Source organism: Ictalurus punctatus, chromosome 6 (genome assembly GCF_001660625.3).
Source record: "Ictalurus punctatus breed USDA103 chromosome 6, Coco_2.0, whole genome shotgun sequence".
In the NCBI taxonomy this organism is placed as follows: Eukaryota; Metazoa; Chordata; class Actinopteri; order Siluriformes; family Ictaluridae; genus Ictalurus; species Ictalurus punctatus.
Genome location: NC_030421.2, coordinates 33102374 through 33129397, shown reverse-complemented (window position 1 = coordinate 33129397; position 27024 = coordinate 33102374). Strand labels below are relative to the sequence as shown.

Here is a 27024-nt window from a genome sequence, read left to right as displayed (position 1 = left end):
GTTTGGATTTGTTTTAGAAAAATTTATAAACAAATGAATAAACAAAGATCACTGTCTCTTTTATAATTATAGCCTTTTATAATCGTTCATACCAAGACCATAAGCACATCATAATGAAACTAAAGCTGAATCCCGGACATTTTCTCAAATTTAGATGCTTTTGTTAAGGTCCAAAAACGAGGACGTGTCCGGGAAAAAGAGGACGTGTGGTCACCCTAACCTTCTGTCTTCAATTTCTTCCAAATTAATTTATTTGATAGATGCACATGCACCAGGAGGTTGCTCATGTGAGCCACGACTGGCCAGAGAGAACCAGAACAGTAATCAAGCAGCTGTCTGTACAGTGTTATGTCAAAAGATGAATTTATTTGCTTTTAAATGTAAAAAATTGTAATCCTGATAGTATTCCCTTTTTTTTTTTTTTTTTTTTTTTTTTTTTACAAAATGTACCTGTAATCTCATTACATTGTTTTTCGACGTAAGTGTAACGGATTACAATGACCAGTTTTTTGTCTCCTGATTACGTAACGCCGTCACGTGTACTCCGTTACTCCAAACACTCCAAAGCCTGTGTGCAATATCTGTAAATATTTTACAGTGTACTTCTTTTTACTTTTTCATTTTTAAGTGTAATGTTTCATTGTTCGCCTCACACGTTCGCCTCACACCTCCAGGGTCGGGGGTTCGAATTCCCGCCGCTGCCCTGCGTGTGCGGAGTTTGCATGTTCTCCCCGTGCTGCGGGGGTTTCCTCCGGGTACTCCGGTTTCCTCCCCCAGTCCAAACACATGCACGGTAAGCTGATCGGCCTGTCCAAAGTGTCCGTAGTGTGTGAGTGTGTATGTGATTGTGCCCTGTCCAGGGTGTACCCCGCCTTGTGCCCGATGCTCCCTGGGATAGGCTCCAGGTTCCCCGTGACCCTGTGGGATAAGCGGTATATAGAAGATGGCTGGATGTTTCCATTGTCTTTTATTGGTGGATTTTTACAGCATACCTGGCAACCCTGTGTGCACGTAAAACTTTTCTAGAAGTAGCTCCATGTGTAGTGTTTGTTGGACAGACTTAATAACGAAGTGCATTTCCGTTTAAAAGTGCTTCCTCACTTTTACTTTAGGAAGGATTGTTTCTCTATAACGTGCCGTTAAGATGTCGGCCGGTGAGGAAAAATCTGCGACAGACATCGGAATGAACAAAAAGTCGATTAAAGGGGCTGTTAGCAACTCCAGAGCGTTTTGTCGGGTCTGTAAGCGCATGTATCGGGAACCCAAACTCCTCTCCTGCTTGCACACGTTTTGCGCGGACTGTATCCGCCAGCTGGAGCCGTTCTCCCCGCTGAGCGGACAGCCTGAGAGTCCGGCCCGAGCCCCAGCGCGGCCGCGGTCCCTCACAGTGCTGTGTCCCGAGTGCGACAGCGAGGTGGAGCTGCCGAGCTCCGGGGTGGACGGACTCACCACAGACCACCTGGCGCTGGACGAGGTGTTCATGGAGACGCTGCTGCTGGATCAACGCGCCGTGTGCGACCTGTGCGGAGACGCCGAGGCCGAGCAGCGCTGTCAGGTGTGCAGCCTCAACCTGTGCGACTTCTGCAGCCAGGCACACAGGTCAGTGTGCTCACGTGTAGTATCACACGCAAGGCAACCCTCACGAACACGTTTCAGAACCAGGTATAAAACATCCAGGTGTCTCGTTTCTAGCTTCCATTCCACAAACTTTATTAAAACAAGATCTAACAGGGTGATTTTCTCAAGACAGTCCAATTTATCTCCATCCATCCATCCATACCGCTTATCCTACATGGGGTCACCAGGGAGCCTGGAGCCTATACCCCAGGGAACTCTGGGTACAAGGCTGAGAACACCCTGGATGGGGATGCCAGCTCATCCCCGGGCACAATCTGGAAATGCCAGTCAGCATACAGTGCTGGTCTTTGGACCTGGGGGAGGAGACCGGAGGACCAGGAGGAAACCCCGGGGAAACATGCTAACCACTAAGCCAGGGGTTCCCAAACTTTTCCAGGGCAAGGCCCCCAAATGGTATTAACATTTGACCGAGGCCCCCCTTTTGCAAGATTTCTTTAAAACACATTAAAAATACAGACTTCTGAATATATCCATCTTTTTTTTTTAAATTAATAATTACATCTTACATCTTTACATTACATTAGGAATTGATTGTGTGTGTGTTTTTGTGTGGTTTATTTTTCACACCAAATTGTTGAGGCCCCGGGCGCCCCCTGGCGGCCCCCACTTTGAAAACCACTGCACTAAGCCACTGTGTGCTTAAAACGGTCACCACAAACAAACTCCTGGTTGCATTTCAGCTTTTCTTCATGTGTTATTCCTTGTCTAATATCTACTATATAGTTTAATTTATCATTTGCTTGATTTATTTTAATTTACACCTCTCGAAAATGCATTCTTGAGATCCTCAAAGCGAACAGTCACAAAGCTCGTCCTCCCTTTACGCAAGGAGTTGTGGGCAATATTAGCTGAAAAAGTGTCCACGGATCCGCACTCTTCCGAAAATAATAGACCATCCGGGTACCTCCGGGAGACCCTTTAGAGTAGGGTGGAGTTTCAGAGGGAGTAGGGTGTATTCGCGATCACGTCAAAGTGAGCCACAGTCTTAGGCTTTCACACTGCCGGTTTAGTCTGCTTAAAGTGTTTTGAACTTCTGAAAACATCTATTTTGCTTCCTGCTCCATCTTTAATATTATATTATCTGCCATATTGACTGATCTTTTTGAAATGTGAGTGTGTCTTTACTCTACATACGTGATCTACAGCAATTAGCAGTTTAACATGTATGTTTTTTTATTTTTATTTTTTTTATTTTACAGGAGACAAAAGAGGACATCCAGTCATGCCATCCACAGCCTGGAAGAGCTGAAGCGTCAGGGCCGTCTCTCCAGACCCGTGCTGTGTTCTCTGCACTCAGGCCAGGAGTTGCGTCGCTTCTGTGAGACCTGCGATCTCACTGTTTGTCTGGAATGTGCCGCCACGTTTCACAGAGACCATCGCTGCAGTCCCATGCATGAGGTCATACATCAGCATGGCGACCGTATCCGGGAGCTGGTTTCCAGGAGCCTGCGGCCTCGCCTCTTTCGTCTGGAGGAGGCACTGAAGTGCGTGGAGGTTTCCCAGGAGACTTTGCAGTCTCGGGCAGAAGGGATGGCGAGGGAGATCCAAGCCTTTGCGCAAGCCTACACTAGTGCTGTGGAAACTCACTGCCGTTCTCTTCTGCACTCCCTGGAGGATCTGAGATTACAGAAGCACAATCAGCTCCAACTGCAAAGGGCGCAGCTGGAGCAGGCGCTGTGCGACGTCCGCGGCAGCGTGGACTTTGCTGAACGCTTGCTCACATGTGGCTCGGAGGCAGAGATCCTCAGTGTGAAGGGCGTAACCACGAGGCGGTTAATGAGCCTGTTGGAGTTGGGGTACGATCCACACATGACCAGCGTTAGCCATGACAGTGGTGGCAGTATCTGTTTCTTACCACAAGGGCTTGCAGGGCAGGTGGAGGGATTTCCCATGGTAGGAGTTCTGCAGGCCAAGACTGTAGATCCCAGCAAGTGCACCGTTCAAGGAGAAGGTGAGGACTGAGGCATGTTCAGCGATTGAGATTAGATTCTTTACACTAGAGAGCATTAGCATTAAGGAAAAAGAAAAGGCACTGAAAGGGAAGAGTCAGCGTTAGCTGGACTGTTATTCATCCGAGGCTAAGCACAGATTCTTCTCCATCATAAAACTTCTAAAAACGTACTTCTAACTAGACTGTTTACAAGAATTTTATTTTCTTGCATGTGAAGGCCATCTAACTCGAGACTAGGCTAGTTCGGTGTCGCTAGTCAAGTGGAGGAACAGCTAAGCTATCACTGTATGGGTTTAGCTGCTACACTGCCATGCAGAGTACATTATCTTTCCTTATGTTCTGCTCAGATCATGTTCACGTAAACTGGAACTCCTATAGACGTCTATTCAACACACCTCACGGCGTATATCCATTTCCTTTTCCCCCCTCACACTGACCGTGTGAGCTAGCGTCTAGCAGAATTGAGAGACCGTCAGCCAGTAAGATACGAGTATTTCCACGTATTGTCCTGTAAACCCTGTCTGATTGGTCTCGCCTCCGTTCGCTGAAGATATAAAATGAATATAAAACACCGCCGTCCTCTTTTACTGACGTTCAGTTACGTAGTGACGAACCGCTCCAAGTGGAACACAGCCTCCAATTCGAGCAGTGCTGCGTTACCTTGACGCGACACTACAGTGAGCATGTTGTGTAGACTTTCACGCCTTATTGTTTGATTTAGTCCGATAAACACATTCCTGGGAATGAGAGCACTTCAGTTGTATTTCTGGATATGCACACACACACACACACACACACACACACACACACACACACACACACACACAGGACTAGTGGAAGGAATGGAATGGAATGATCGCTGACTGTAGTGGTGACATTCCTTGTTCCCATGACGACTTTTCACTTGGGGTGTCCGTCGTGGTTTTGGTCTCTTAGTCGTGCCTCAGCATGTCTGATGTAGGTGCAGTCACCAGCCTCACTATTAACAGGGAAACCTGCCCGTCAGACACACAAAAGCAGATAGATATGGCATTAAGAGCATTAATACCCTGGGTATAATAAATTTGACTATTAGTTTAAAAACGATACTCTATTTTAGGTCAGAAAACAGGAAGGAAAAGCAGCCTCGCTCATTCATCTTGAACGAATTTCTCAGAAATAATCACGTTCAGACAAATCTGACATATCTGTCTTACTGTGTTGATGAGTGGCCTGGGCCGTTGAGTGAGGATTAAAATAGAAACTACGACAGAGAAGCTGTCTCTGGCTGTGCTGAGGGAAAGCAGTAGTACACTGACATAGCGGTTCCTCGTTAAACACACTCCGAATAATATTTCTGCCTATAGCACTCTCTCTGCAGTTTGCTGTGTACAGGGATGAGGTGGCATGCAGAGTTTTCTGGGGTAGTCTATAGAATGAACAGAAATCCGTCATTTACTGTTAATCAGTCCCTCCAGGTAGAGCTCGGCGATAAATCTATGACACCGATATGTATCGTGATTTAAAAAAACAAACAAACACAATCTCGATGATAAGCTTTCGAGCAATTTTGGATATTTAGCCTATATTCTACCTTTAGACGAAGCTTTCTTCTGCGTCAGCGCGCGCCAGACGGGACGGCTTTATTACATCTTATCAAGAGAAACGCGTTTCACGGTTCTCCCGCGAGCAAGCGGGGACGGGGACATTCTTTAGGAACGTCGGAGCCCCCCTCAGGTTGCATATAAACCTGTGTTGCATATTCTCCCCCGCACGTAAGTGGACATGATGTGCTGCATGAGTTAACGTGGTTCCGGAGCGCCTTTATAAGCTTTCTCCCTTATAAATTTTGGTCAGACAGCCCAAAACCCTGCGTTACTCCAATATCACTTCATTTCAGAAGAATGGTAAATGGTCTGCGCTTATATAGCGCTTTTACTCGTTCACACACTCACACCACTGGTAGCAGAGCTGCCATGCAATGCGCTAACTTGCCATCGGGAGCAACTTGGGGTTCAGCGTCTCACCCAAGGACACTTCGGTATGTGGAGTCACTACGATTAATGGACGACCCGCTCTACCGCCTGAGCCACAGCCGCCCGTATGTCTACATCGTGTTGCTTTAGTTTTCCACGCATCAGTCTGTCACTTCCAGGTCTACAGCTGTCTGTCTCTCTAATCAGCTCTGTGCTCTATAACGTGCAGGTGTCCATCGGTGTGTTGAGGGCCAGAAGTGTGAGTTCACACTCGTCTGCAGGGACTCTGCAGGGGAGCTGATGGGCAAAGGAGGAGACTCTGTGCTAGTCAGCATCATCCACACAGAAAAGAAAGCATGGTGAGTTTCAACCCCATCTCTGTAATTTGACCTCGATGTGTCACTGCATGTAGACAGGTTTTCTGAATACTTCCTAAATAACTTCCTAAAGTCCATTCTGATTGGGTGTATTTCACACAAGCTTTAAAAAAAAAGAAAGAAAAAAGATCAGCTTTTCTTTATGGTTTAAGGTGTCCATAAAGGACCAGTGAGCACTACTGTCTCACATTCCAAACTGCATTACGTTATATCGATGGCATCAGGTGGACGCCCTTACCCAGAGTGACTTACATTTATCTCCTTTTTACACAACTGAGCAGTTGAAGGTTAAAGGCCTTGCTCAAGGGCCCAGCGGTGGCAGTTTGGACGGATTTCAACTCATGATCAGTAGTCTGGAGCAACCTGTTATGGTAGCCATTCGCCTTCCACTAGAGTAGAAGGCGCCACAGAGGAAGATGCCTAGAGCTAGAACTAGAACTCGAACTTGCACTAACACTGTGTGCTTGGATTGTGTAAGCCTTTGTGTTCCAGCATGCGCCGAGGAGCTCCGGGATGGCACAGTTCCTCAGACAGCTTAACTAAATATAAACGAAGATTGACATGAGAAGATCTTGTGTAACCTCTTTGAAATCTCTTTCATTGTAGGCTTGTGTGTCCGTGTTTGACTTTCTTGATGCCGTGATTACAAAAGCCACTTTTCCACCGCACGGTACGGCTCGGCTCGGCTCGCTTTACTTTTCCGAGCTCGATTTTCGGTTTAGTGCCGCCTCTTCCACTCGGATTCACGCAGGAATAACGTCGTATTATCGGAGCCCTGGACAAATACACGGTCAGACCGTGTTCCAAACGCCTTTCCCGTTCACTGAAGCGCGATGTAAAAATCTAGGACAGAAACCTTTTGTTGTAATTTTATCTGTAATGAGATAAACGATGCATCATTTTCAATTAATAGAATATTACCGTATGCAAAGTTTGTATTAAATGACACACATTTATTCAGGCACAACGCAGAACCACTCGTTAAGGAGAATTCCCTACTCCCTCAGCGCGTGGCTCACTTTTAGTATCGGCTCGCCTCGCTCGGACCGAGGTGGTACTTAAAAAAAAGTACCAGGTACTATCCACAGTGGAAAACCTATAAAAAGCGAGTCGAGTCGTACCGTGGAGTGGAAAAGTGCCTAAAAGATACACAGCACCTCTTTACGCAGCCTTTCATGCCTTACAGCAAAGTGGAGGCCACAGTGATCGATAATAACGATGGGTCGTACGCGGTCTCCTACACACCCACGGGACCTGGATCCTACTCTGTGTGGGTGTGTGTCAAAGCACAGCATGTTAAGGTAACAAACAGCTGGATTCTGCAGATGTGTAATGCAGGGTGCTAATGTGAGTAGCTCTAAAAGGGTGTGATTACTGCAGGACCGATGTCCCTGTGTTCTCTGCTCTGCAGGGCTCACCTTTTGGGCTGACGGTGAAGAGAAAATTTCAGCGCCACCATGGCATCTTCCACTGCTGCTCCTTCTGCTCCAGTGGAGGTGCTAAAAAGGCACAGTGTGGCTGCCCTGGGACCATGCCAGGTACAGCATTCTGAAATTCCTGCACAACTAGGGAGGGCTGGGTTTCAGAATGTATTTCACTTCACAGCATGACATCGAGTGCCATGACGTAGCATAGTTTTCGGTCAAATCGGTTATCGGAGATGAACGGTGGATTACGCTTGCTTGTGGCAGTTGTGTACGGTGTTTTACTCTCAGAAACGCTTTAGTTGTGCTGTCCATTTTTTATCTCTCTACCATTGTTATTGCGAATAGGTGTGAATCATTCAGGGCGCTTGAAGTTGGCTTTTTGAAATGGAACTTTATTCTAGTGGTGATCCTCTGCTGCTCCTTCTAGTCTGCACACTCTGTCCCTCCCCTCAGCTAATCTACACACTTTACCTAAAAAGTGCTTGAACTGTAAAAAGTCGACAAGTACGAAATCGCTAAATAACGTGAAGGTGTTTATTTGATAGAACACAAATACAATCCTTTTACTTAATATATGACGCCCCGCTGCAGCCCCCCCCCCCCGCTGTTCACTGTTCTGATGGTCGAGAAGACTACCCCAAGTTGATGAGTTCAAATTTCAAGCCGAGGGTCTGTTTTTGGTGGTTTTTACCGGTTGTAGGCAAGGGATTACACTCGAATGCAGCATAAGTACAGGGTGTTCAGAAACCTTTGACTGGCGTTGTAGATAGTCTCATAGTCTGGTCTATGTTGCTATGAATTTTATTTCCGTGCTCAAATGTATACATATTTTAAATGCTTTACAATGAGACTAACTTGTATATGATCCTCTGTCTTTTTTTCCTTCTTCTATTGTGTGTGTGTGTGTGTGTGTGTGTGTGTGTGTGTGTGTGTGTGTGTGTGTGTGTGTGTGTTCCACAGGAGGGTTCCAGGGCTGTGGTCATGGCCATAAAGGTCACCCAGGAAAGCCACACTGGTCTTGCTGTGGTAGTGTGCTGGAGAGCTCTGAGTGCGTGCGCAGTCTCGTGTCAGGCTCTCACCGTGGACACGTCCGAACTGTGGACCTCTGAAAAGGCCCGAGGAGATTTCCTAGCTCTAAAATATTATAATATAGATATATTTTTTTCTTCTAAAAATGTCACCAGCAGGCCTGCTTGTGATGCAGTTTATCTCTGTGAAGCTGGATCATTCACCAAAAACGACCACAGCGCTCCTCTTTGTTCACGCTGTTATTTAACAGCTTTTTGTACTTAAGTGTTCTGAGCCAGTCAATATGACTTAATATTGGCTCAGATATGACTTAAACCAAAGCTTTAAGAAGGTGCTAAAAATGAACATGACTTAAGAACAACACACACGAGTAAATATTCCCACACCAAATGTGGAACGACAGGGTTTTAGCAGACAGACTTTTTAATGCTTTTCTAAAGCTTAAATATCTTTGATGTTGCATTCTTCTTAATACTTTTGCTTAATCTCAACTCTGTATAAACTTGAACCTTTGACTCACGGACATTAAGAAGTACTTATGGATATTAATAAGCTAGAACAAAAGTGTTGCATAAGTTTTAAAAGCTATGTAGGGTGTTAAGTGTGTTTGTGTATGTGCGTTAGATAGATAGATAGATAGATAGTGATGAGTATTTAAAAAAAAATCATTTCCAGTTTCTAATGTGAATATACAGTATGTCATGCTACTGTATGTAATAAAGGGGGCTTTCAAAGAGTAGGACGAATCTTTTGCAGGAAAAGTCTGTGAGCAGAGTGCATTAGGAATGTGTCTCGGGTCATTTACATGTATTCTGTGGAAATACAAGTTGCATTTAACAGCAGTTGGAAAGACTTACAGCTAAGAGTTAGAAATGTGTTTGGCCCGGCCGCCCAGCCGTACAGTTGAAACCGTGCTTGGTATTCACGTGGCCGAAATGAAGACATGAATAAGAACCAGTGATGTGGCCCTGACAAACATCACACCACCCCATTGTTGATTATTTTACTATAACTGCATGCCCCGTTGTTGTTTTATCCCTTACATAATGATGTAATAAATTGAAATGGTCTTGCGTATGGTGTAAGGTTGGTTAAACAAACCGTTATTACAAACTGTTTGATGATGATGATGAGTCTTTATTGATCACGTATACATTACAGCACAGTGAAATTCTTTTCTTTGTATACCCCAGCTTGTTAGGAAGTTGGGGTCAGAGCACAGGGTCAGCTATGTTACAGCACCTCTGGAGGAGAGAGGGTAAAGGGCCATGCTCAAGGGCCCACAGTGGCAGCTTGGCAGTGCTGGGGTTTGAACCCCCGACCTTCCGATCAGTAACCCAAAGCTTTAACCGCCAAGCCACCAAAATCCCCACACATTAAAATCCCCACACTTACCCTCGCTTCAACTGTCCAAACATCTTTAATATTTTTTAAACTTATGTTGAGTTTTTATTAGCACTCTTTCGGTCACTCAGTCGGGCTGTTGTAAAAAGATATTAGTTTCAATTATTCTTACATTTTAGCAGGTTGAGATGGTAAGCCTCAACTGTCTTTGTCATACATGGAAAGTTATGACTCTTATTCAGGTTAGGATGACAATATTACACTTTAATTATTTAGAAACTGGTATTTCTAAAACTGGCGTTTCTCAGCCACGAGTTGAGGCCCGGAAACAACTTGTCGAATACGCTGGAAGTGTAAGATATCTTCTAGTCAACACCAGATGGCAACAATGCGCTATGGCTAATCTACAGTGCAAGCCAGGCTGAGGTGTTCCCTGATTCTTATTCTCCTGATTTAAAGTTGCTTTTAAAGCTTTCAGAACATCACACGAATACTTGATTAAGCATTTCCTTGCCAAATGTGAGCAAACTATATATTGTCTACAACTTCTGTTGAAATGCTATGAATTTTAACATTGAATATGCACTCACCGTCCAGTTTATTAGGAACACCCGGACATTCATGCAGTTATCTAATCAGCCAATCATGTGGCAGCAGCGCAATGCAGAATTCATGCAGATACAGGTCAAGAGGTTCAGGTAATGTTCACATCAAACATCAGAATGAAGAAAAAGTCTGATCTCGGTGACTTTAACTGTGTCATGGTTGTTGGTGCCAGATGGACTGGTTTGAGTATTTCAGAAACTGCTGAACTGGGATTTCCCCACACAACAGTCTCTGGGTGTAAAGAAGTTATAAAGAGCACTTCCTGTCGACTCAAACCAGTCTGGTCATTTTACTCTGATCTCTCTAATCACCGAGCAGACCCTCCGCTCACAGGTTGTTTTTTGCACCATTCTGGGTAAACTATAGAGACTGTTGTGTGTGCAATACAGTGCGCAACAGCGTCTGAAATACTGAAAAGAGCCCATCTCATACCAGCAACCATTCAAAGTCTTGATATACTGACGATCAGTTACTTGTAGACTTTTGAAATAAATGTAGACAACCTTCATTCTCCACAGTGGATCTTAGTGAACACTGTGATGTCAAACACCAGGATAAACAAAAGCGATTTAAATATTTGTCACTGACACATGATGACTGTGCAGATTCTGTGTCGCATTCCTAGTGTGAAGCCACTCCTAAACCAGAGACAATGTAAGAAGTGTCTTATCTGGGCTAAGGAGAAAAAGATCTGGACCGTTGCTCAGTGGTCCAAAGTCCTCTTTTCAGATGAAAGTAAATTTTGCATTTCATTTGGAAATCAAGATCCCAGAGTCTGGAGGACGAGTGGAGAGGCACAGAATGCAAGTTACTGGAAGTCCAGTGTGAAGTTTCCACAGTCGGTGATGATTTGAGGTGCCGTGTCATCTGCTGGTGTCGGTCCAGTGTGTCTTCTCAAGTCGAGAGTCGATACAGCGTCTACCAGGAGATTTTAGAGCACTTTATGCTTCCACCTGCTGACGAGCTTTATGGAGATGCTGATTTCCTTTTCCATCAGGACTCGGCACCTGCCCACAGTGACAAAACTATATTAGTAACCGGTTTACTGACCGTGGTGTTACCGTGCTCGATCGTCCAGCCGACTCGCCTGACCCGAACCCCATAGAGAATCTACGAGAGACACCAGACCCGACAATACAGACGAGCTGAACGCCGCTATCAAAGCGACCTGGACTTCCAGAACACCTCAGCAGTGCCACAGGCTGATCGCCTCCACGCCACGCCGCACTGATGCAGTCATTCATGCAAAACCCCGACCAAGTACTGAGTGCATAAATTAACAATTTTCATCAGGTCGACATTTCTGTATTATAAATTCTTTATTCTAATATTTTAGGATACTGGATTTTTGATTTCTGTGAGCTGTAAGCCGTAATCATCAAAGATTAAAACAAAAAAAGGTGTGTAATATTTCACTTTATGGGTAATGAATCTACAATATATGAAAGGTCCACTTTTTCAATTAAATTACGGGGGGAAAATACTTTCCCATGATATTATAATTTGTTGAGATGCACCTGTATGTGAACCTGCTTTTCACTCCACATTTCAACAGACGACAAGTTGCTACTGGGGCTCACCAGGGCCGGGCGATATGACAAAAATATCACATCACGATACTCGAGGACATTTCTCCGATACACCATGTGTATCACGATATATAAATTATTTAACAAACTATCTGCAAAACAGTAGTAAAATAAACAAAACAAAAACGAACGTTACTAACGCATCACCCTGGTTCCCTCCACAAAAATCCAATAGGATTTTTCTATTGCCTTTTGGATTATAGCAGAAAATAAACTCTGTGCCCAACAACAGTTTATGATTCATACACGTTTCGTTCATTAAGATGAGATTAATAAGATTCCGAAGCCTAGATACAATCGCCAGAAGTAAAAAGCTAGTCTATAAACGAACTACACGGCGGTCGCATGACTTCAACGTCATCACCACTATCAGATAACTCTTTCATTCTTTATTAAAAACAAAAAAAACAAACCCAACAGTTATACAATTGGACAAAAATACTATAAATTTATAGTTATACAAGCTGGAAAGTTTGAATTGCAAGAGCGCGAGTGTAAACACAACGCGGCTGTAGTTAGTAGATGAGTTTTTCCTGCTCCGCGTGATGACGTTTAATGTCCGCGACAACCTCTGTAGTCCCATTTAGCCACTTGGGTTAGCAGCCGTCTTTTTCAAGTCATGTTTAATCCTGAGTGAGGTATTACTGATGTATTTTATGGCGTAGTACAAAACGTGAACATATCTTGAGCTCGTGTTAACCACAGACCAGGCATTTAAACAAACAAACAAACAAAACCAAAAACCCCATTGATTTCGAGAAAGATGGATGTCCAGTAGCCTACACATGAAAATTAAGTCGAGATCACGACAAAACAACTGTTATTATGTCGAGATCACGAGAAAATTAAGTCATGATCACGATAAAACAACAACAACAACAAAAACAAATAAAGTACTGCATGGCCGCTGAGGGCTTCCGTATTTTGGCGTTGTGCGTGCGGTTGGTAATTCCGCGACAGTCCCTGGGTTTACCAGGCGGCGCTCGCTGACAGGTTGCAGGCGGAGTCATGTGGGCGGAGTCATGCTCCTGCTAGCTGTTGCAGGAACAACATCATGGACATTGAATGCTGGCGGTGCTTATATCAACTCACCAAAATGAGAGCTTCAGATGAGCTAGGAATCACGTTGAGGACTTGAACATGCAGACATTCGGAAAACTTGTATCTTTATGAAAACACCGTTGTGGTGTTTGTTTTACATTTCTGCTGGCGTCGTTTTAATCCGGAGCAGTGATGAGTGGATACAGTACAGGGCTACAGACAGAGATGATTGGACTGCTGCACACATTTAGCTTTACTAGCTAGAAGCCTTTACACACAGACACACAGCATTTACTGCAGCTCGCATTCAGTTAATTCTTACCGAGACCTTTTATTCGGGTTAAATGTTCTTGTAGGTGTTTAGACTCATTTCTCTTAATCGACGCTGTCGGGTTTGAGTGTACGGGGTGGTAACGGTAATCTCCGTGTTGCCACGGCATCAGCGGCGCGCGGGCCTGCCCCCCCCTCCCCCACGAATACTATATGTATGTATGTATATATACACATACACTATACACGTATGTACTCTTATTCCAGTGTACAGTAACGTGGCTGAGGCTTTAATAACGCTGACTGTTTTAACACACGCTGTGTGTAAACGGTGTGAAGGTTAGCCCCGACCGACCGTGCAGTTTCAGTGTCACGAAATGATATTTAGGCGCAACGTATTTGCGTTAATGTAGAAAATGAAAGAAAATAAAACGTCCCTAGGTGTAATAGTACTTTGAATGAAATACGGCGAGGCAGGTAAGGGAGCACGCGCACGCACACGCACGCGCCTGCTGTTTAGCGCTACACGCTAATATTGAGAAGCTAGCCTTGCTAGCTAATGCCTGCTTATCTTGGTGGGGGGAAAAAAATCATCTCGCAGTCAGGAAACGCTTTTGGATGTCTGGTGGGAACGAGGATCCTCACGGTATGTGGACACGTGTTAAGTCGGGGAGGAGGGTTATATGTTTAACGTTAGCCGGAGAGTCCGGTGTGACGGTTTTCTGTAACGCCTCCAACCTGCTGCTGCTAAGCTACCGAAAGCTAGCTGAGTCTTTTAATGGGGAACATAAAAGAAAACACCGAGTTTCTGCTTCAAAATTTTTTTTTATGAAGCCGTAGTAAGTTAATAAAATAAAATTATATGTATATATATATTTTTTAAACGAAATTGTTACTTGAAAGCTTGCTCGGTGTAACATTAGCCTGGTCTGTGTGCAATGCTTAGCATTTCATGTAGTATTGGATGTAATTGCATGGTGGTTGCTAAGTAACTCAAGTAGGTTAGCCTATATTTTGTTAGTAGATAAATTTGTTTACGTCCTAGCTGGTATTTTTCCTTAATGTTTTTTTTTTTTAAATGGTGGAGTTACACCGCGATATTGTATGTATATAAACCGTCCCCATTATAAGAGCCTGGAATTGCCATGGAAACTGAAACAGGCTTTTCTTTTCAGCCTCCCTAATATTCATATAATATATGAACATTATAATACCGTGCTGCTATATTTATCACGAGTTCAAATATATATTTTCATTCCCTTTCAGAATAAAAATGAGGCTGTAAAGGACGCCGTGTTCTTCATGACCTGGATGTACATCAGGCATTGGCAGCAGGACGCGTGTCTGCTGCGATGAGATGATCGAAGTGGATGAGATTATAGAAGTGGTCTACACATGAGAGAACTGGTGACGTTTGTTCCTCTGTATTTCCTGTTTGATATCTGAACGTCAGAATATGACCACGCAGGCTCTTTTGCCACTGTCGGGGCGCAGGATACCCACGCTGTCTCCAGGTGCGTCTTCGTTTCCGCACCACAGAGCGACCTTGCGGCTCTCGGAGAAGTTCATCCTCCTTCTCATCCTCAGTGCCTTTATCACCCTTTGCTTTGGGGCGTTCTTCTTCCTTCCGGACAGTTCTAAGCACAAGCGCTTTGACTTGGGTTTAGAGGATGTTTTGATACCGCACATTGAGCCTGGGAAGGAAGGACGACATAGCAGCGGGCAGGTCATACACGGGCAAGGAGTGCATGATGAGCATCGACACAGGTGAGGGAAAACGTCTGCGCCCTAACGTGCACGTTTAGCACCTGGAGCACCTTGTGTGTGTGTGTGTGTCTGTGTGTGTGTGTGATGGGTCGGAGTAGTATGATCTTTAGTTTTCTTTACTCTGCTCCGTTAGGTTAGTGGATTTTGTTCCCCCCGAGCTGTTCAATTTGAGCTACAAATGAGAGCATGTGCAGACAGACCTGTTTACATGGAAATGTATTGATTGCGCAATACAGGTGCGCCTATTTCGTGTTCTTGAGTTTGTGGATGAAACCAACCGGTTTTTGTGGCGAGATTGGACTTTCCACACTGTAATTGGAGCAAAGTGAAATATTTCAAGCCTTTTTTTTCAGCTCACGGAAATCAAAAATCCAGTATCTCAAAATAGTAGGATAAAGAATTTTGTTATAAGGGGCCGGTGAATTTTATAGACTAGACGTATAACCTGATTCGTAAAAAGTTTACGATTGCAAACCTTTCTGTCTGACTAATCATGAGGCTTTACCCTCAATGATTTTGAGATGAGATCGGCGCTCCTGGAACACATAATGTGAAATAATTTAGTGCCATTGCAACCAAAGACAGTGCCAGGAATTATTTATATATATATATTTCATTCGAGATGCACCGATACTAAATTTCTCAACCGATAACTGATGATTATTCAGAGTGATAAACTAGCAATATGTAATATTAACCTTTTTATATATTAACATTAACTGGATATGAAATATACTACTCTACAAATATATTTTTCTGTGCTATGTATAATATATAATATATAAATAGTATGCCTTTTTTTTTTCTTTTTTTTTTTTTGTCAACTCTTCATTTAAATCTTTCAACGGTGTACTGGCCCTTTAATTCAGCGTGGCAAAAAAACCCAAACAAGATTAGACTCAGCACCGAAACTCCCGCTTCACTGCTACAGCGTCCGGTGTATAATTCTTTATCAGTGCAGAGATTACAAATTGCAGTTTTGTTATCATTCCACACAAGAGACATCATCTTTACACACAGCATGAATTCCCTGTGTTTTCCCGCCCTTTTTTGATCGACAGGATATAATTGCCCCGATCATCGGATGTTTTTAAACTATCGGTCGACAGCTCATAACGAGAACAACAGCCTTTCTCAGCCGAGTCATCAGTACATCTCTTTATGTATAGTTGTGTAGATATAGATGTGTAGATATAGAGAGAGAACGTTTCTCCGATATCTCATCCCAGTTGCATCGCGGCGTGCGTTATACGGGCTTGTTTCTGTAAAGATATTTGGCACGAAACGACATGGTCGATGGATTACAGCTTCCTGTTTCCTTATTACATGAAGTACGCTTATCTTTGATGCAGCTACAGATTCCTCCTCGGCACCTTTTTGAAGCTTCATATTTATAGGCGTAACCTTGCATATATAACACATTATACCGAGGACATGTTTTTTTTTTCTGTTCGTGTGATCCCATTTTCTGATTAACAACATAAGCGGGAAGTTCAGCGAGATGGAGAACACATCATCGCTGTATGTTCTAGAGTTTAGCCAAGGTTTTATTGGGATTAACTGGTGAAAAATAATCGTCGTAAAAGACCGGCGAAATCCCGACGCACATCGCCATGCCGTGTTACGATCCGTCACAGCGTTTCGCACGATCCGACTAACAGAAAACCTTCTTGTGAGAATAATGCAGGCTTTGTGCACATCAAAGGTTCATGATGGGTATTAATGTATTGCAAGCGCACACACCAAAGAACAGGATGTATAGCGGATCTAAATGAAGCTGTGGGTTTTATTCGTCAACGATTGAAGCACAGTGCAGATGGCTGGAGATGCTGAAAGGTTTCCCCGCCAGCTGGTACAGTATGTACATGCTTTGGTGTAGGTAATATCGCCAAGTCAATATTAGCACTTTAATTGTCCACGAACAAGGTGTTCTGAACGATCCATAAACATTCTGCTGGTCTGGCACTTTGTTGAGGTTGCGTTTGTGTGCGAGTACATGTTCATGCACGCACACATTACGCAAGTCTCTCATTTAAAGTCAGTTGAGCGTGAAGACCGCTCCGGGTAGTTGGGTTTAAATAATAATAATAAAAATAAAGCTGAAACCATGTCATGGCTAGTAACTAGGACTCATGGTCATTTCCACTTTCCATGTCATACTTCTGTATATATCCAGGAATATTAAGATTTCTGTTCTGATTAGTTAATTCAGGTGTTTCAGAGACATCTTTACTAACAACTGTGCCATTTCTGTAAAACCCTCGCAGTTGAACGGGATTGGAGAACTCGTAATGCTCGGGGTGGTTTAGGGGTTAGGATGTTTTCCTCGTGCCTCCGGGTTGGTTTGGAGTTTGAATCCTGTCTCCGCCCTGTGTTGCAGAGTTTGAATGTTCTCTCAGTCGTCCGGGTACTCCGGTTTCCTCCCTCAGTCCAAAGACATGCGTTGTAGGCTTATTGGCATTTCCAAATTGTCCATAGTGTGTGAGTGGGTGTGGAAGCGTGTATGATTGTGCCCCGCAGTGGGTTGGCACGCCGTTGCCACTCTGGCCCTCTCCAGTGTTGGTGCTCGGACACGGTGGATTTTAACCTGTTAATAAACGTTATTGTTTGGCGTTCATGTCCAAGATGATGCATGTCCAACGTCATGTGGTACCAGATGCAGTAGAAGTAATGGATAATAATCTTGTCATCTTACGTAGTTTGCAGTTGCGCTGGACCCTTAGGATCCTTAGCTGTCCGAATGTCTGCTCACACCACTGTTGGTTTATCAGTAGGCTGCTTTGGTGGGTTTACAGCAGGAGTCACTGATCATGAATAATGTATTCTGCTGCCTGGTCATCTGCTTTAGCTCATGACCCACTGAGAGATGAGCTCACCCTGGCCTGAGCTCTGGAGGCAAACACAAGTACATTGTCTGATATCACTCACTCACTCACTCCTGTCCTGTGCCGTGGCCTGTGCCGTGGCCTGTGCCAGCTAGTCCAGGCTCTACAGCACTTAACTGCAGCGTTACGGTGAACTTTTTTTGTAGTGAAACCATTGGCTCATGATTCTCATACAAATAGTTGATATTAATTATTTAATTGTCCTGTTTTTATTTTTAAAATTTTTTTAAATATACTTTATTCTAGAGCGGTGCGATTAATAAAATTTTCAATTTCGATCATGACCTCCAACGATTATGGAAACAAAATAATCACGATAAAACGATAGTCGTGCCACGTTCCGTTTTTGCAATGTTCTGGTTTTGTCTTTTTAAAAACCGAGCGCCAGTTTTTTGTTTGTTTTTTGCCCATCCTTAAAAGGCCAAACTCGCTCCCCGCCAGGCTGCGGCATTTTTAGTTCATCTCAAAAAAAAGTTTTGTTCATCGCTTCAAGGAGTCCGACGTGGAACTAAATGAAATAATGTTTGGTATCGTTGGAAAGATCGTTTCCTCTAGTGTCATGAGAGCTGGACTAAATACGCTCGTTTCCTTTCTAGAGCTCGCTAATAGTGAGCGACTACAGGCCGATCTAAACCAGGAGACACACGGGCTAAGGAAGTTTAAAGTTCATTTCTGGCCATGCGATTCGCCGAAATGAGTCACGTGACGTGATCCACTCGCTTACGAGTGAGACGTCAGTACAGTAAAAAGAGACGTGGAAAAAGAACGTAAACGGCTTTCCGTAGCTCCAGTAAGTAAGGAGAGTACATGTAGAGGCAGCGTGACCTAATTTATTTTTACATTAAGTGTGTGTATTATTTGTTTTCCTTCATTTTTTCAGTTGAATTATTTTCAAGGAAATCCACTGTTTAAAAATAATCATTTTTATTTCTTTTTTATTTTAAGTTCACTAAATTCAAGATGTTTCCAAAAATAACTCCAGCGACGTTTTCTTGCTGCCGTATGGTATTGCGAGACCCACACCAGTGATGCACTTTGAGAGCGGAACAGTGAAAATGCCGGCCGTGTGGACGCCAGACATGCAGGTTGTAAAAGGATTATATTGAAAATGTGCTTTTATTTTTAATTTAAAAAGACAAAACGGTGACGGTACCAGACTTTCATAAGTACCGGTGGTACCGAGTACACGCTGCAACATGCAACAAGACGTACGGGCTGCGTCTGAAATTGCGTACTATGACGGTACGCACTTAATCAGTACGTGTGTGTATTATGAATGCAATCCCGGACGTACTATGTACATCCGCCATGTTAGCGTCGTCATGTGACCTACGATGTCATCATAAACACACACATCTTAAACGACTTGACGATTTATTCGGGTATTGTTAAACAAGTCCTGTTTAACCAAGGTTTAATACATAAAAAGATCCGACGGGTCTTCTGTGTTGTTTTTTTTTTCTCTTTTCTTTCTTCTGAGCTCCTCCACGCTTGTCTCGTTGCATTGTGGGATTGTTTCCATCAGTCGCACACTGCAAAATCTCGCCGGAAGCAGTACGCCATCCGGGTATCTCTCACCTACTGTTTCTCGCCTACCGGGAATTCGGATGTACTACCCCTCTGGCATACTGCGTTTCGCCTACTGTATAGTAGGTAATCTGCTTACTTACCTATTATATAGTACACGAAATACATGTACATGCGAAATGCTTGCAGTTTCAGACGTAGCCATGGCGACCGCCGGAGCAGGTCGCAAAGGGAACATCAGTAACCTAAAACTGATTTGTAAACAGTGTTTTGTGTCGAAAGGAGGAAACTCGTCTAACCCATTAAAGCACCTTAAAGACCGACACCCGGATTTATGCCAGTTTTTGGTTTTGTTACGTATTTATTTAAAACGATCATTGTTAATTTGCTTTTGTTGTGTAGGAGCTCTCGGACGCTCGTTATCAGCTTTCTGTGTAAAAGCCGTGCCCTTAAAATTGAGACATTTTATTTACAGATAGATTAAGCCTGCATTTAGGAAGAGCGGCTGCTTAACCGCAGTATTTATTCAAGCAGGTGAGTTTCAGAATATGGTAGCGGTTGCATTATGAATGTTGTAGCGTAGTTAAATCCCAGTGTATTATTGCCAAAAAACAAAACTTGTTTTTTCTTACTTAATGTTAGCATTCACGTGTTTAACGCTAATACGGTCAGGAGTCATTATCAACCGTTTAATGCTTTCATTTTTATCGGGGTAAAATAAATACACACCCGAGACTTTTTATATCTGAAATTTATGTGTTTAGAAAATAATAGCTGTGTGGCTGGCATGTTTAATATCAGTCTTTAATATCGGTCAGTCAGAAAAAACATTTCCACCCTTGTCCGGATAAGCCAAGGAGCTTTAATATTGAAATACTTGAAGTATACAGAATGGCATTTTACAAAAATACATTGTGGTTGTGTTTTGCTTTGGTACCGAGTACCGTGGAATTTCGCTGGTACTGGCACCCTGACGACCCTACTTTAAACACGGTCTGCGTTACATTTAAAGCTGATGTTACCAATTATTCTCCCATGAGCTGTTTTGTAATGTAAAATTCTCCTCTTAATCCGCTCATCGAACGGGTAACGGGTTTTTAAATGTAGTTTCTCGATGTGATCAGATCTCAGTAATTCAGTTCAAACATGTTCCCTGCGAGTTCGTCTAGTCTAGTCCAGTAGGTCCCCTGAGGCGCTACACTACTATGATGAAAAGGGAAGGAAATGTTCGAAAAGTGCAGCGTCTGTACTGCTGAACAGCGCGTCTACTGGCCCGACTGTACAGTAAGCATATTTAAAACTGAAGCTGCATTTGCTTTACTGTTTGGTCTGGTGTTTTATTCCGGCGTGACCCAAAAATCAAATGAAATGTAGAGGCAGGGGAAGGGGATTGAACGAATGCGATTTCACGGGGGTCTGGACAGTCAGACTGGAGACAGATGTAGGTGACGCGTATCATAGACGTTATCCGTGGAGGTCTGACGATACGCGATCAAGCCGTATCACATGAGCAAGAGTGCGGTTAAACCGAGTATCGGCACGGCTGTGATCAGCTTCGGCGCGCTTGACTAGACCGATATATTCGGTATAACGCACGATTGCGAGTGCGATGTTCCTTTTATACCAAAGTTCTGGGAGTAAGAACTTAATATTGAGTAAGTGAGCTTTCGGGCACAGTATGGCCAAATGTTCTATAGAAGAAACGAGCGGAGCGATGCACGCAGTGCGGCTCAACCAATCGAATGATCACTAGCTGTCGTATAAGAATGTGCATGTTCTGAGCGTTCAGAGCCTGATGGAGTGTTTTTGTCGTCAGACTGCTGAGCTGTCGCGCACTAATGGAGACCCCACTAATGGAAGAAACGGGCAGAAACACATTTTGACAACAGGGTATTTATCTAAAACCAGGGAACACATTTTAGATCTATCACATGAGATGTATCCCTTGAGATGGTAATGCAATGTTTATTTTATTTTTTTCATTTTAAAAACACCATGGGAAGATATTTAGAAGTGCAGGAATGTCTCATTTAAAGGGATAGTTCACCCAAAAATGAAAATTCTGTCGTCAGTTACTCACCCTCGTGTCGTTCCAAACCCGTGCGACTTTCATTCATCTTCGGAACGCAAATGAAGGCATTTGTAATGAAACCTGGGAGAGTTCTGTCCCTCTGTTTACAGTCCAGTAACCAAAACGTTCAAGCATTGTAAAAGTAATCCATGTGACTCCAGCGATTTAATCCAGTACAATTGATACAGTTGACTTTATTTATTAAATATCTTCGTTCCCGCTTTGATCTCCGGTGCGCGAAGATATTTTGTGAATAAAGATTTAATTGTAGTTGTTTTTGCACGCGCTACGCGTTCGTATCGCTTTGTAAAATCGGGATTAAACCGCCGGAGTCACATGGATTACTTTTACGATGTCTTCATGAACTTTTTGGAGCTTGAACCTTTTGGTTGCTGGACAGAAATCTCACAGGTTTCATTAAAAATCTCTTCGTTTCTGTTCCGAAGACGAACGAAAGTCTTACGGGTTCGGAACGACACGCGGGTTCGGAACTGATGACGGAATTGTTTTAAAAAATTTTTTAAATTTTTTTTTTTTGGTGAACTATCCCTTTAAGTCTTTCTGGTTCTCTTTTTACAGGATTGTTGGTGTTGTGATGCGTGTATTAAATTTCTCCTGAGATTTTAAGGAGTGTAAATTGCTTCTGATAAATGTTCAGTCGCGTCCAGGGCCCGCACATGACGATCTATCATAGTCCTGTACCAGCGTACTAGGACATCTCATCTCATCCATCGTGAAAGTTGGTGTGGGCTGAAGCTATAAGTGGTTCTTGTTGGCGCTTTGTTCGCAAAATTGCGACGTCTGTAACGTTTATCGTGAAAATATTTTCATATATATATATATAGCGCAAATACATTAGTGAACCAGGTGAGAAAGGATGCCAAATCCAACACTAATCCAGCATTGGTGCAGTTCCTCAGTATTGGACTGGTGCGTCCCTCGTCCCATCGTGTACCTCACCGATTCATGATAGTTATTATGACCGATGATAAAAGAGTGTTGTGCCGACGTTTGTTTGTGTTGTTTATTTATTTATTTATTTTTTGGATAATCACCTTTCATAATAAAGGTGTTGTGCTTTGTACTCACCACTTCAGCACATGTAAACAGAGCAGTGTGTGTTTTGTAATTGGATCAGAGGGGGAGGACTGTGTAATTATGTTTTATTGCGCCACTCTGCTCCAGGCCGCTCCACTTTGCCATTACTACCACGTTAAAATGATGAAATGGGATTTGGCTCGTTAACAAGCAACTGTTGACCGAGAGATGAGCAAGGTGTCGGATTGTTCCTACATAAAGATGAAGGTGATAAAACGGACAAGCAGGGCCAAGAGATCAGCAAAGACTGGGAATGGTCTTCGTGATGAACTGTATGATCAGTTCTGCGACACCATATATGCTTTGCATCCGATTTTATCACACACAACATCATGAATCCTCTGAGAAACCGAATACGTTTTACCTTCAGGGAAGTCAACCCTTTAACTGTAGATCTTAAGTACTTGGATGTGCTCGCAGAGCTTTTAATTGCTGTAACCTCATGGGATTTGCTCTGTTTTTCTGAGCTATATTTTGAAAAGTCTGTGTTTGTTCGGAAAAAGGAGGTAGGTGATTGATGTGTTGGGAAATAGCAAAGTTAATTATTTATATGTAGACGAGAGCCAAATTTAGCCTGCATGGTAAGCTGTATGACCTAGCTGGCTAGCCAGATATCATTGTGCACGGTCGTTAATAACTGACCGATTGACTGCTGTTTAAATTTTTATTACCTTCCCCTCCATGTATAACTCCAGGACAATGGTGCGGGGGGGGGAAGACCAAATGGCTCCTGTTAGGGCTGGGCGATATGACAAAAATATCATATCGCAATACTCGGGGAAATTTCTACGACTCATGATCATGTTAAATAATTTAGCAAGCAAACTGTCTGCACAACAGTAGTATCATAAACGAACGTTAAACTGAGTTTCACGATACTTTACGTTAATGCCGACAAAGATTAAGTTTAATTTCATCCATTCAGTGCTATTTCATTTGTAATTATTAAAACCGTAAAAAACAAAATACGTCACCCTACCAACGATATCTCAGAAAAGTGTATCGCGCAGTCATTTATCACGATCGCCCAGGAAAGTAATCCACAGCGGGGTGGTGGGATGTTGTTGCCACCTATACGTTCATTATTTATCCCATAAGTGTGTCCCAATGTGTTTTTTATTCCTCTTATACCAACCACAGCAATTTTTATTTGTTAAAGATCATCACACACACACACACACACACACACACACACAAAAAGAAATTAAAGACAAAAACACTGGGGGGGGGTTCATCACATCATACCCTTTTTTTATTCATTTGTCGCCACGACTCTTACAAAGACTTGCACTGGAGACTCCTTCCATATAAAGTCAACAATTAGTCGCATGTCTTGTTTAAAGCGCACCTATTATGTTTTTTGAAACGAGCCTAATTTCGTATTAAAGGTCTCGTACGATACATTTACACGCATCCGAGGTCAAAAACACTTTAATAATAATAACAATGCTCATAATTTAAACTGCAGCATTACATTTTTTCCCCAGTGTCAAAAACGACTCGTAAAATGATTCATTCTAAACTCCTCCTTTCAGAGAGCATACTCTGCTCTGATTGGTCAGATGTGCCAGTCTGTTGCGATTGGTCTACCGCTGTCAGCGAGCAGCCGATGAAGACCAGAGGCGGGGCTTTTTGTTACAAACCTATGTAGGTTCGTACAGGAAGTAAAGTCTGGGATCACCGACGACTCGTTTCAGCAGTTCAGAATCGATTCTTTTGGGAGTCGATAACTCCGCTTGTCGTGCGCTTTGATTTTTTTTTAAACTTTGCAGATGTTTTTACATTCACAAATGGCTCTATAACACGCTACATGAAAGGGAATATTTGGAAAACCATAATAGTGCGCTGTAAATGTTATTTCGTTCCCCTGTTCGATCTGAATTTCAGAGAATTGTATGGAACTTGAGATTTGGATTTCACAAGCCGTTTTGTCGAGTCGAACGATTTTACAAAGTAAAAAGTAAAGTAAATGAGGAGTAGTGATGTGTAACCGTGAAACAGGTACACCGAGTATGCTTTTTCCAGTACAGTAGCGTGTGTATACATGTCTAAGCGTCCGCCTTTCACAGAGACGAAACCGTCCAAGAAACATATCGCTCTGTGCCAAAATCGAAGCCGAGCCATATCATAATGACTGCTTTGAATCAGAGGATCGGTATTTCTGTAAAACATGCAAACACAGCTGCGAAGACTCCTTCAGTCTACACGTCCACCAAAGCCTGGAAAGAAACAGTAGATGTGAATACTGCTCAGTTCCGTTTGAAAATAGTCCAGTGAGGGCTTCTGGTTTGATGTGAGTTTGTTTGTTGTGTTTATTGTACTAAAGCCTGATGAAATATTCTAAACGTGTCACTGTTTAAACAAAGTAAGAGAAGAACAGGATTTCCATTGACATCTGGAGTCATTTAAAGTGGTGGGGAAAGAAGATATTCGTTGTTTCATTCAAAATAGTGTTGTGATTGGGGGTGGGGCAAGTATCCCAAGTTTTGTTTTTGTTTTTTTTTGTCTTTGTTTAAAGCATTCAAGAAGTATAGCTTGAGAGAAGGTTTTGTTTTTTTTGTTTTTCTTCCTGAAAGTCTTATACATACGGCCATGCTGTGTTATTTTTTTATGCCTGTGGCCTGAGATGATACCTGTTCCTGGAGCCTGCTCCACATCTTCAACCTCAATGGTGTGTGAGCTGTTGTCGATGGTAATGGAGTACTGAATAACAGCTGTTACAACCAGTCATGTGGCCTGCATCGAACCTCCTTCCTGCCCAAAGAACTGAGCACATATTAAAACTTTATTGAGCGCTTAATGACCTACATTAAGTTGTATTCTCCCTTCAAGGTTTAACTGTTTTTTTTTTTTTTTTGTTGTTTTTTTGTTTTTAAAACAGAAAATACAGTATGTTAGTCTCCCTCCCTTGCTCCAACACAGCAGAGATAGGGTAATAAAAAGGAAATGGTGCTTGTCCTCTGTCTTTTCCATGCAATACATCACAAATCCAGAACACAATCAGTAAGAGACTACAGCTACTACACCATGGCTGTATCCGTCCACGGTTTAGCACGGAGGCCAGATTACAGGAACAGTACCAGGTGAGCGACGGAAGATCTTTGATCATGAAAATGAAAAACGACCGTGTCCTTTTGATTAGGTCTATTTTTTAATGATCTGTGCGAGTGGAAAGAGTTAAAATCACGAGCACGAAACGGACAGAGCAGCAGCCATATGCGTGCAAAGGATCATCAGGATGCAAAAACCATTTACATATTTAAATAGAGGTGTGCATCCCTGCATACATTTCACTAATTTACATGCCAGCCCACATCTGCTTTAAGTTAATAAGCTTTCAAGTCCGAGGCAGTCACGTATTCGTCACGACATGCCTGAGGAAGTTTCTCATGGCTTGCCGCGCCACCTGCAAGGTAAATCGGATGCTTCAGTCTTTGTCAGTGAAAGCTTCAAACCAAATTACCCTCGAGAAGCAGGAACGTACATCTAGGATTCAGGCACTGATTTACCATGTTGTGTACATGGAGCTTTACCAAGCGCTCTTCCTGGCTATGACATCATTTCTGTCCATCAGAGCGATTCTTGGGTTTGCAGAAACGAATGACTTCTAGACCTTTGGCAGGATGGGACTTTAAAATAGGTTAAACCCTAGAGTGTTTGACCCTGGCCAGGCACTGATCCCAGTTTCATATATTTACTAAAGATCCCGAGCCCATTCTCGAATGGAAACCTAAGACACGACGAGATAAAGGCTGGAAGTTGAACCTTGCTGTACTATAATTCCTTATAAATCATTTAATTAAGCGTATAAAAACTTTAACAAATATGTATACTCTTTAAACATCTAACACACTTAACTATTGATATGATGCAGGGTTAAGCTTGTTAAAATGGCAAGGAAAAGAAAAGCAGGGATTCAGTGCTTCCCTTGACCAGCGCGGTGTAGAGCTCTGGCTTGTTTGGCGTGACTGGGATTACTGCACAGGACTAAATGGGGGATTGCACAGTTCACGTGAACTACACCTGAATAACAAGATAACTGGGTTGCGTAGTTGTGGAAATATGAGAATACTGCATGGGCTATTTGTAGTTACAGTTTAGCCCACTAGTATTGGCACCCTTGGTAAATATGAGCAAAGAAGGCTGTGAAAATGTGTCTTTATTGTTCAACTTTACGATATTTTTGTTGAAAAAGATCACAAAAATACTCCATCATATCAATATCAAACAATTGCAAACAAGACACAGGTTTATTTAAAAAAAAAAAAATCTTTGTTAAATATAAGTGTTGCAACAATTATTGGAACCCCTATGAATCCATGTGAGAAAATATAGCTGGAGTATATATTTTTTAGTACACCTGTGTGACTAGGAACAGGAAATTGTTCAACCATGACTTCCTGTTTACAGGGGGTATAAATATGAGGTAACACACAGGCCAAATTCCCT

General features: G+C 42.9%; 2 protein-coding genes across 5 annotated transcripts in view; both read left to right on the top strand.

Annotated features, from left to right (window-relative positions):
* The first annotated feature begins 895 nt into the window (after positions 1 to 895).
* trim45 (tripartite motif containing 45) lies at positions 896 to 9451 on the top strand. The gene is made up of 6 exons (XM_017469894.3): positions 896 to 1599; positions 2838 to 3589; positions 5774 to 5903; positions 7108 to 7222; positions 7333 to 7459; positions 8309 to 9451. Exons 1-6 carry the CDS (start codon positions 1145 to 1147, stop codon positions 8455 to 8457), a joined length of 1728 nt encoding a protein of 575 aa, XP_017325383.1. The 5' UTR covers positions 896 to 1144; the 3' UTR covers positions 8458 to 9451.
* A 3525-nt stretch (positions 9452 to 12976) lies between these two features.
* man1a2 (mannosidase, alpha, class 1A, member 2) overlaps positions 12977 to 27024 on the top strand; it is a 75534-nt gene continuing 61486 nt past the window's right edge. Inside the window, exons 1-2 of one of the 4 annotated variants that reach the window (XM_017470345.3) lie at positions 12977 to 13442; positions 14494 to 14994. In XM_017470345.3, the coding sequence (XP_017325834.1) occupies positions 14684 to 14994 (311 nt within the window). In that variant the 5' untranslated portion in view covers positions 12977 to 13442; positions 14494 to 14683. Of the gene's footprint in view, positions 13874 to 13952; positions 14067 to 14493; positions 14995 to 27024 lie in introns of those variants that run through there. The other 3 variants (XM_017470344.3, XM_017470346.3, XM_053680613.1) reach the window with 3 other exon arrangements.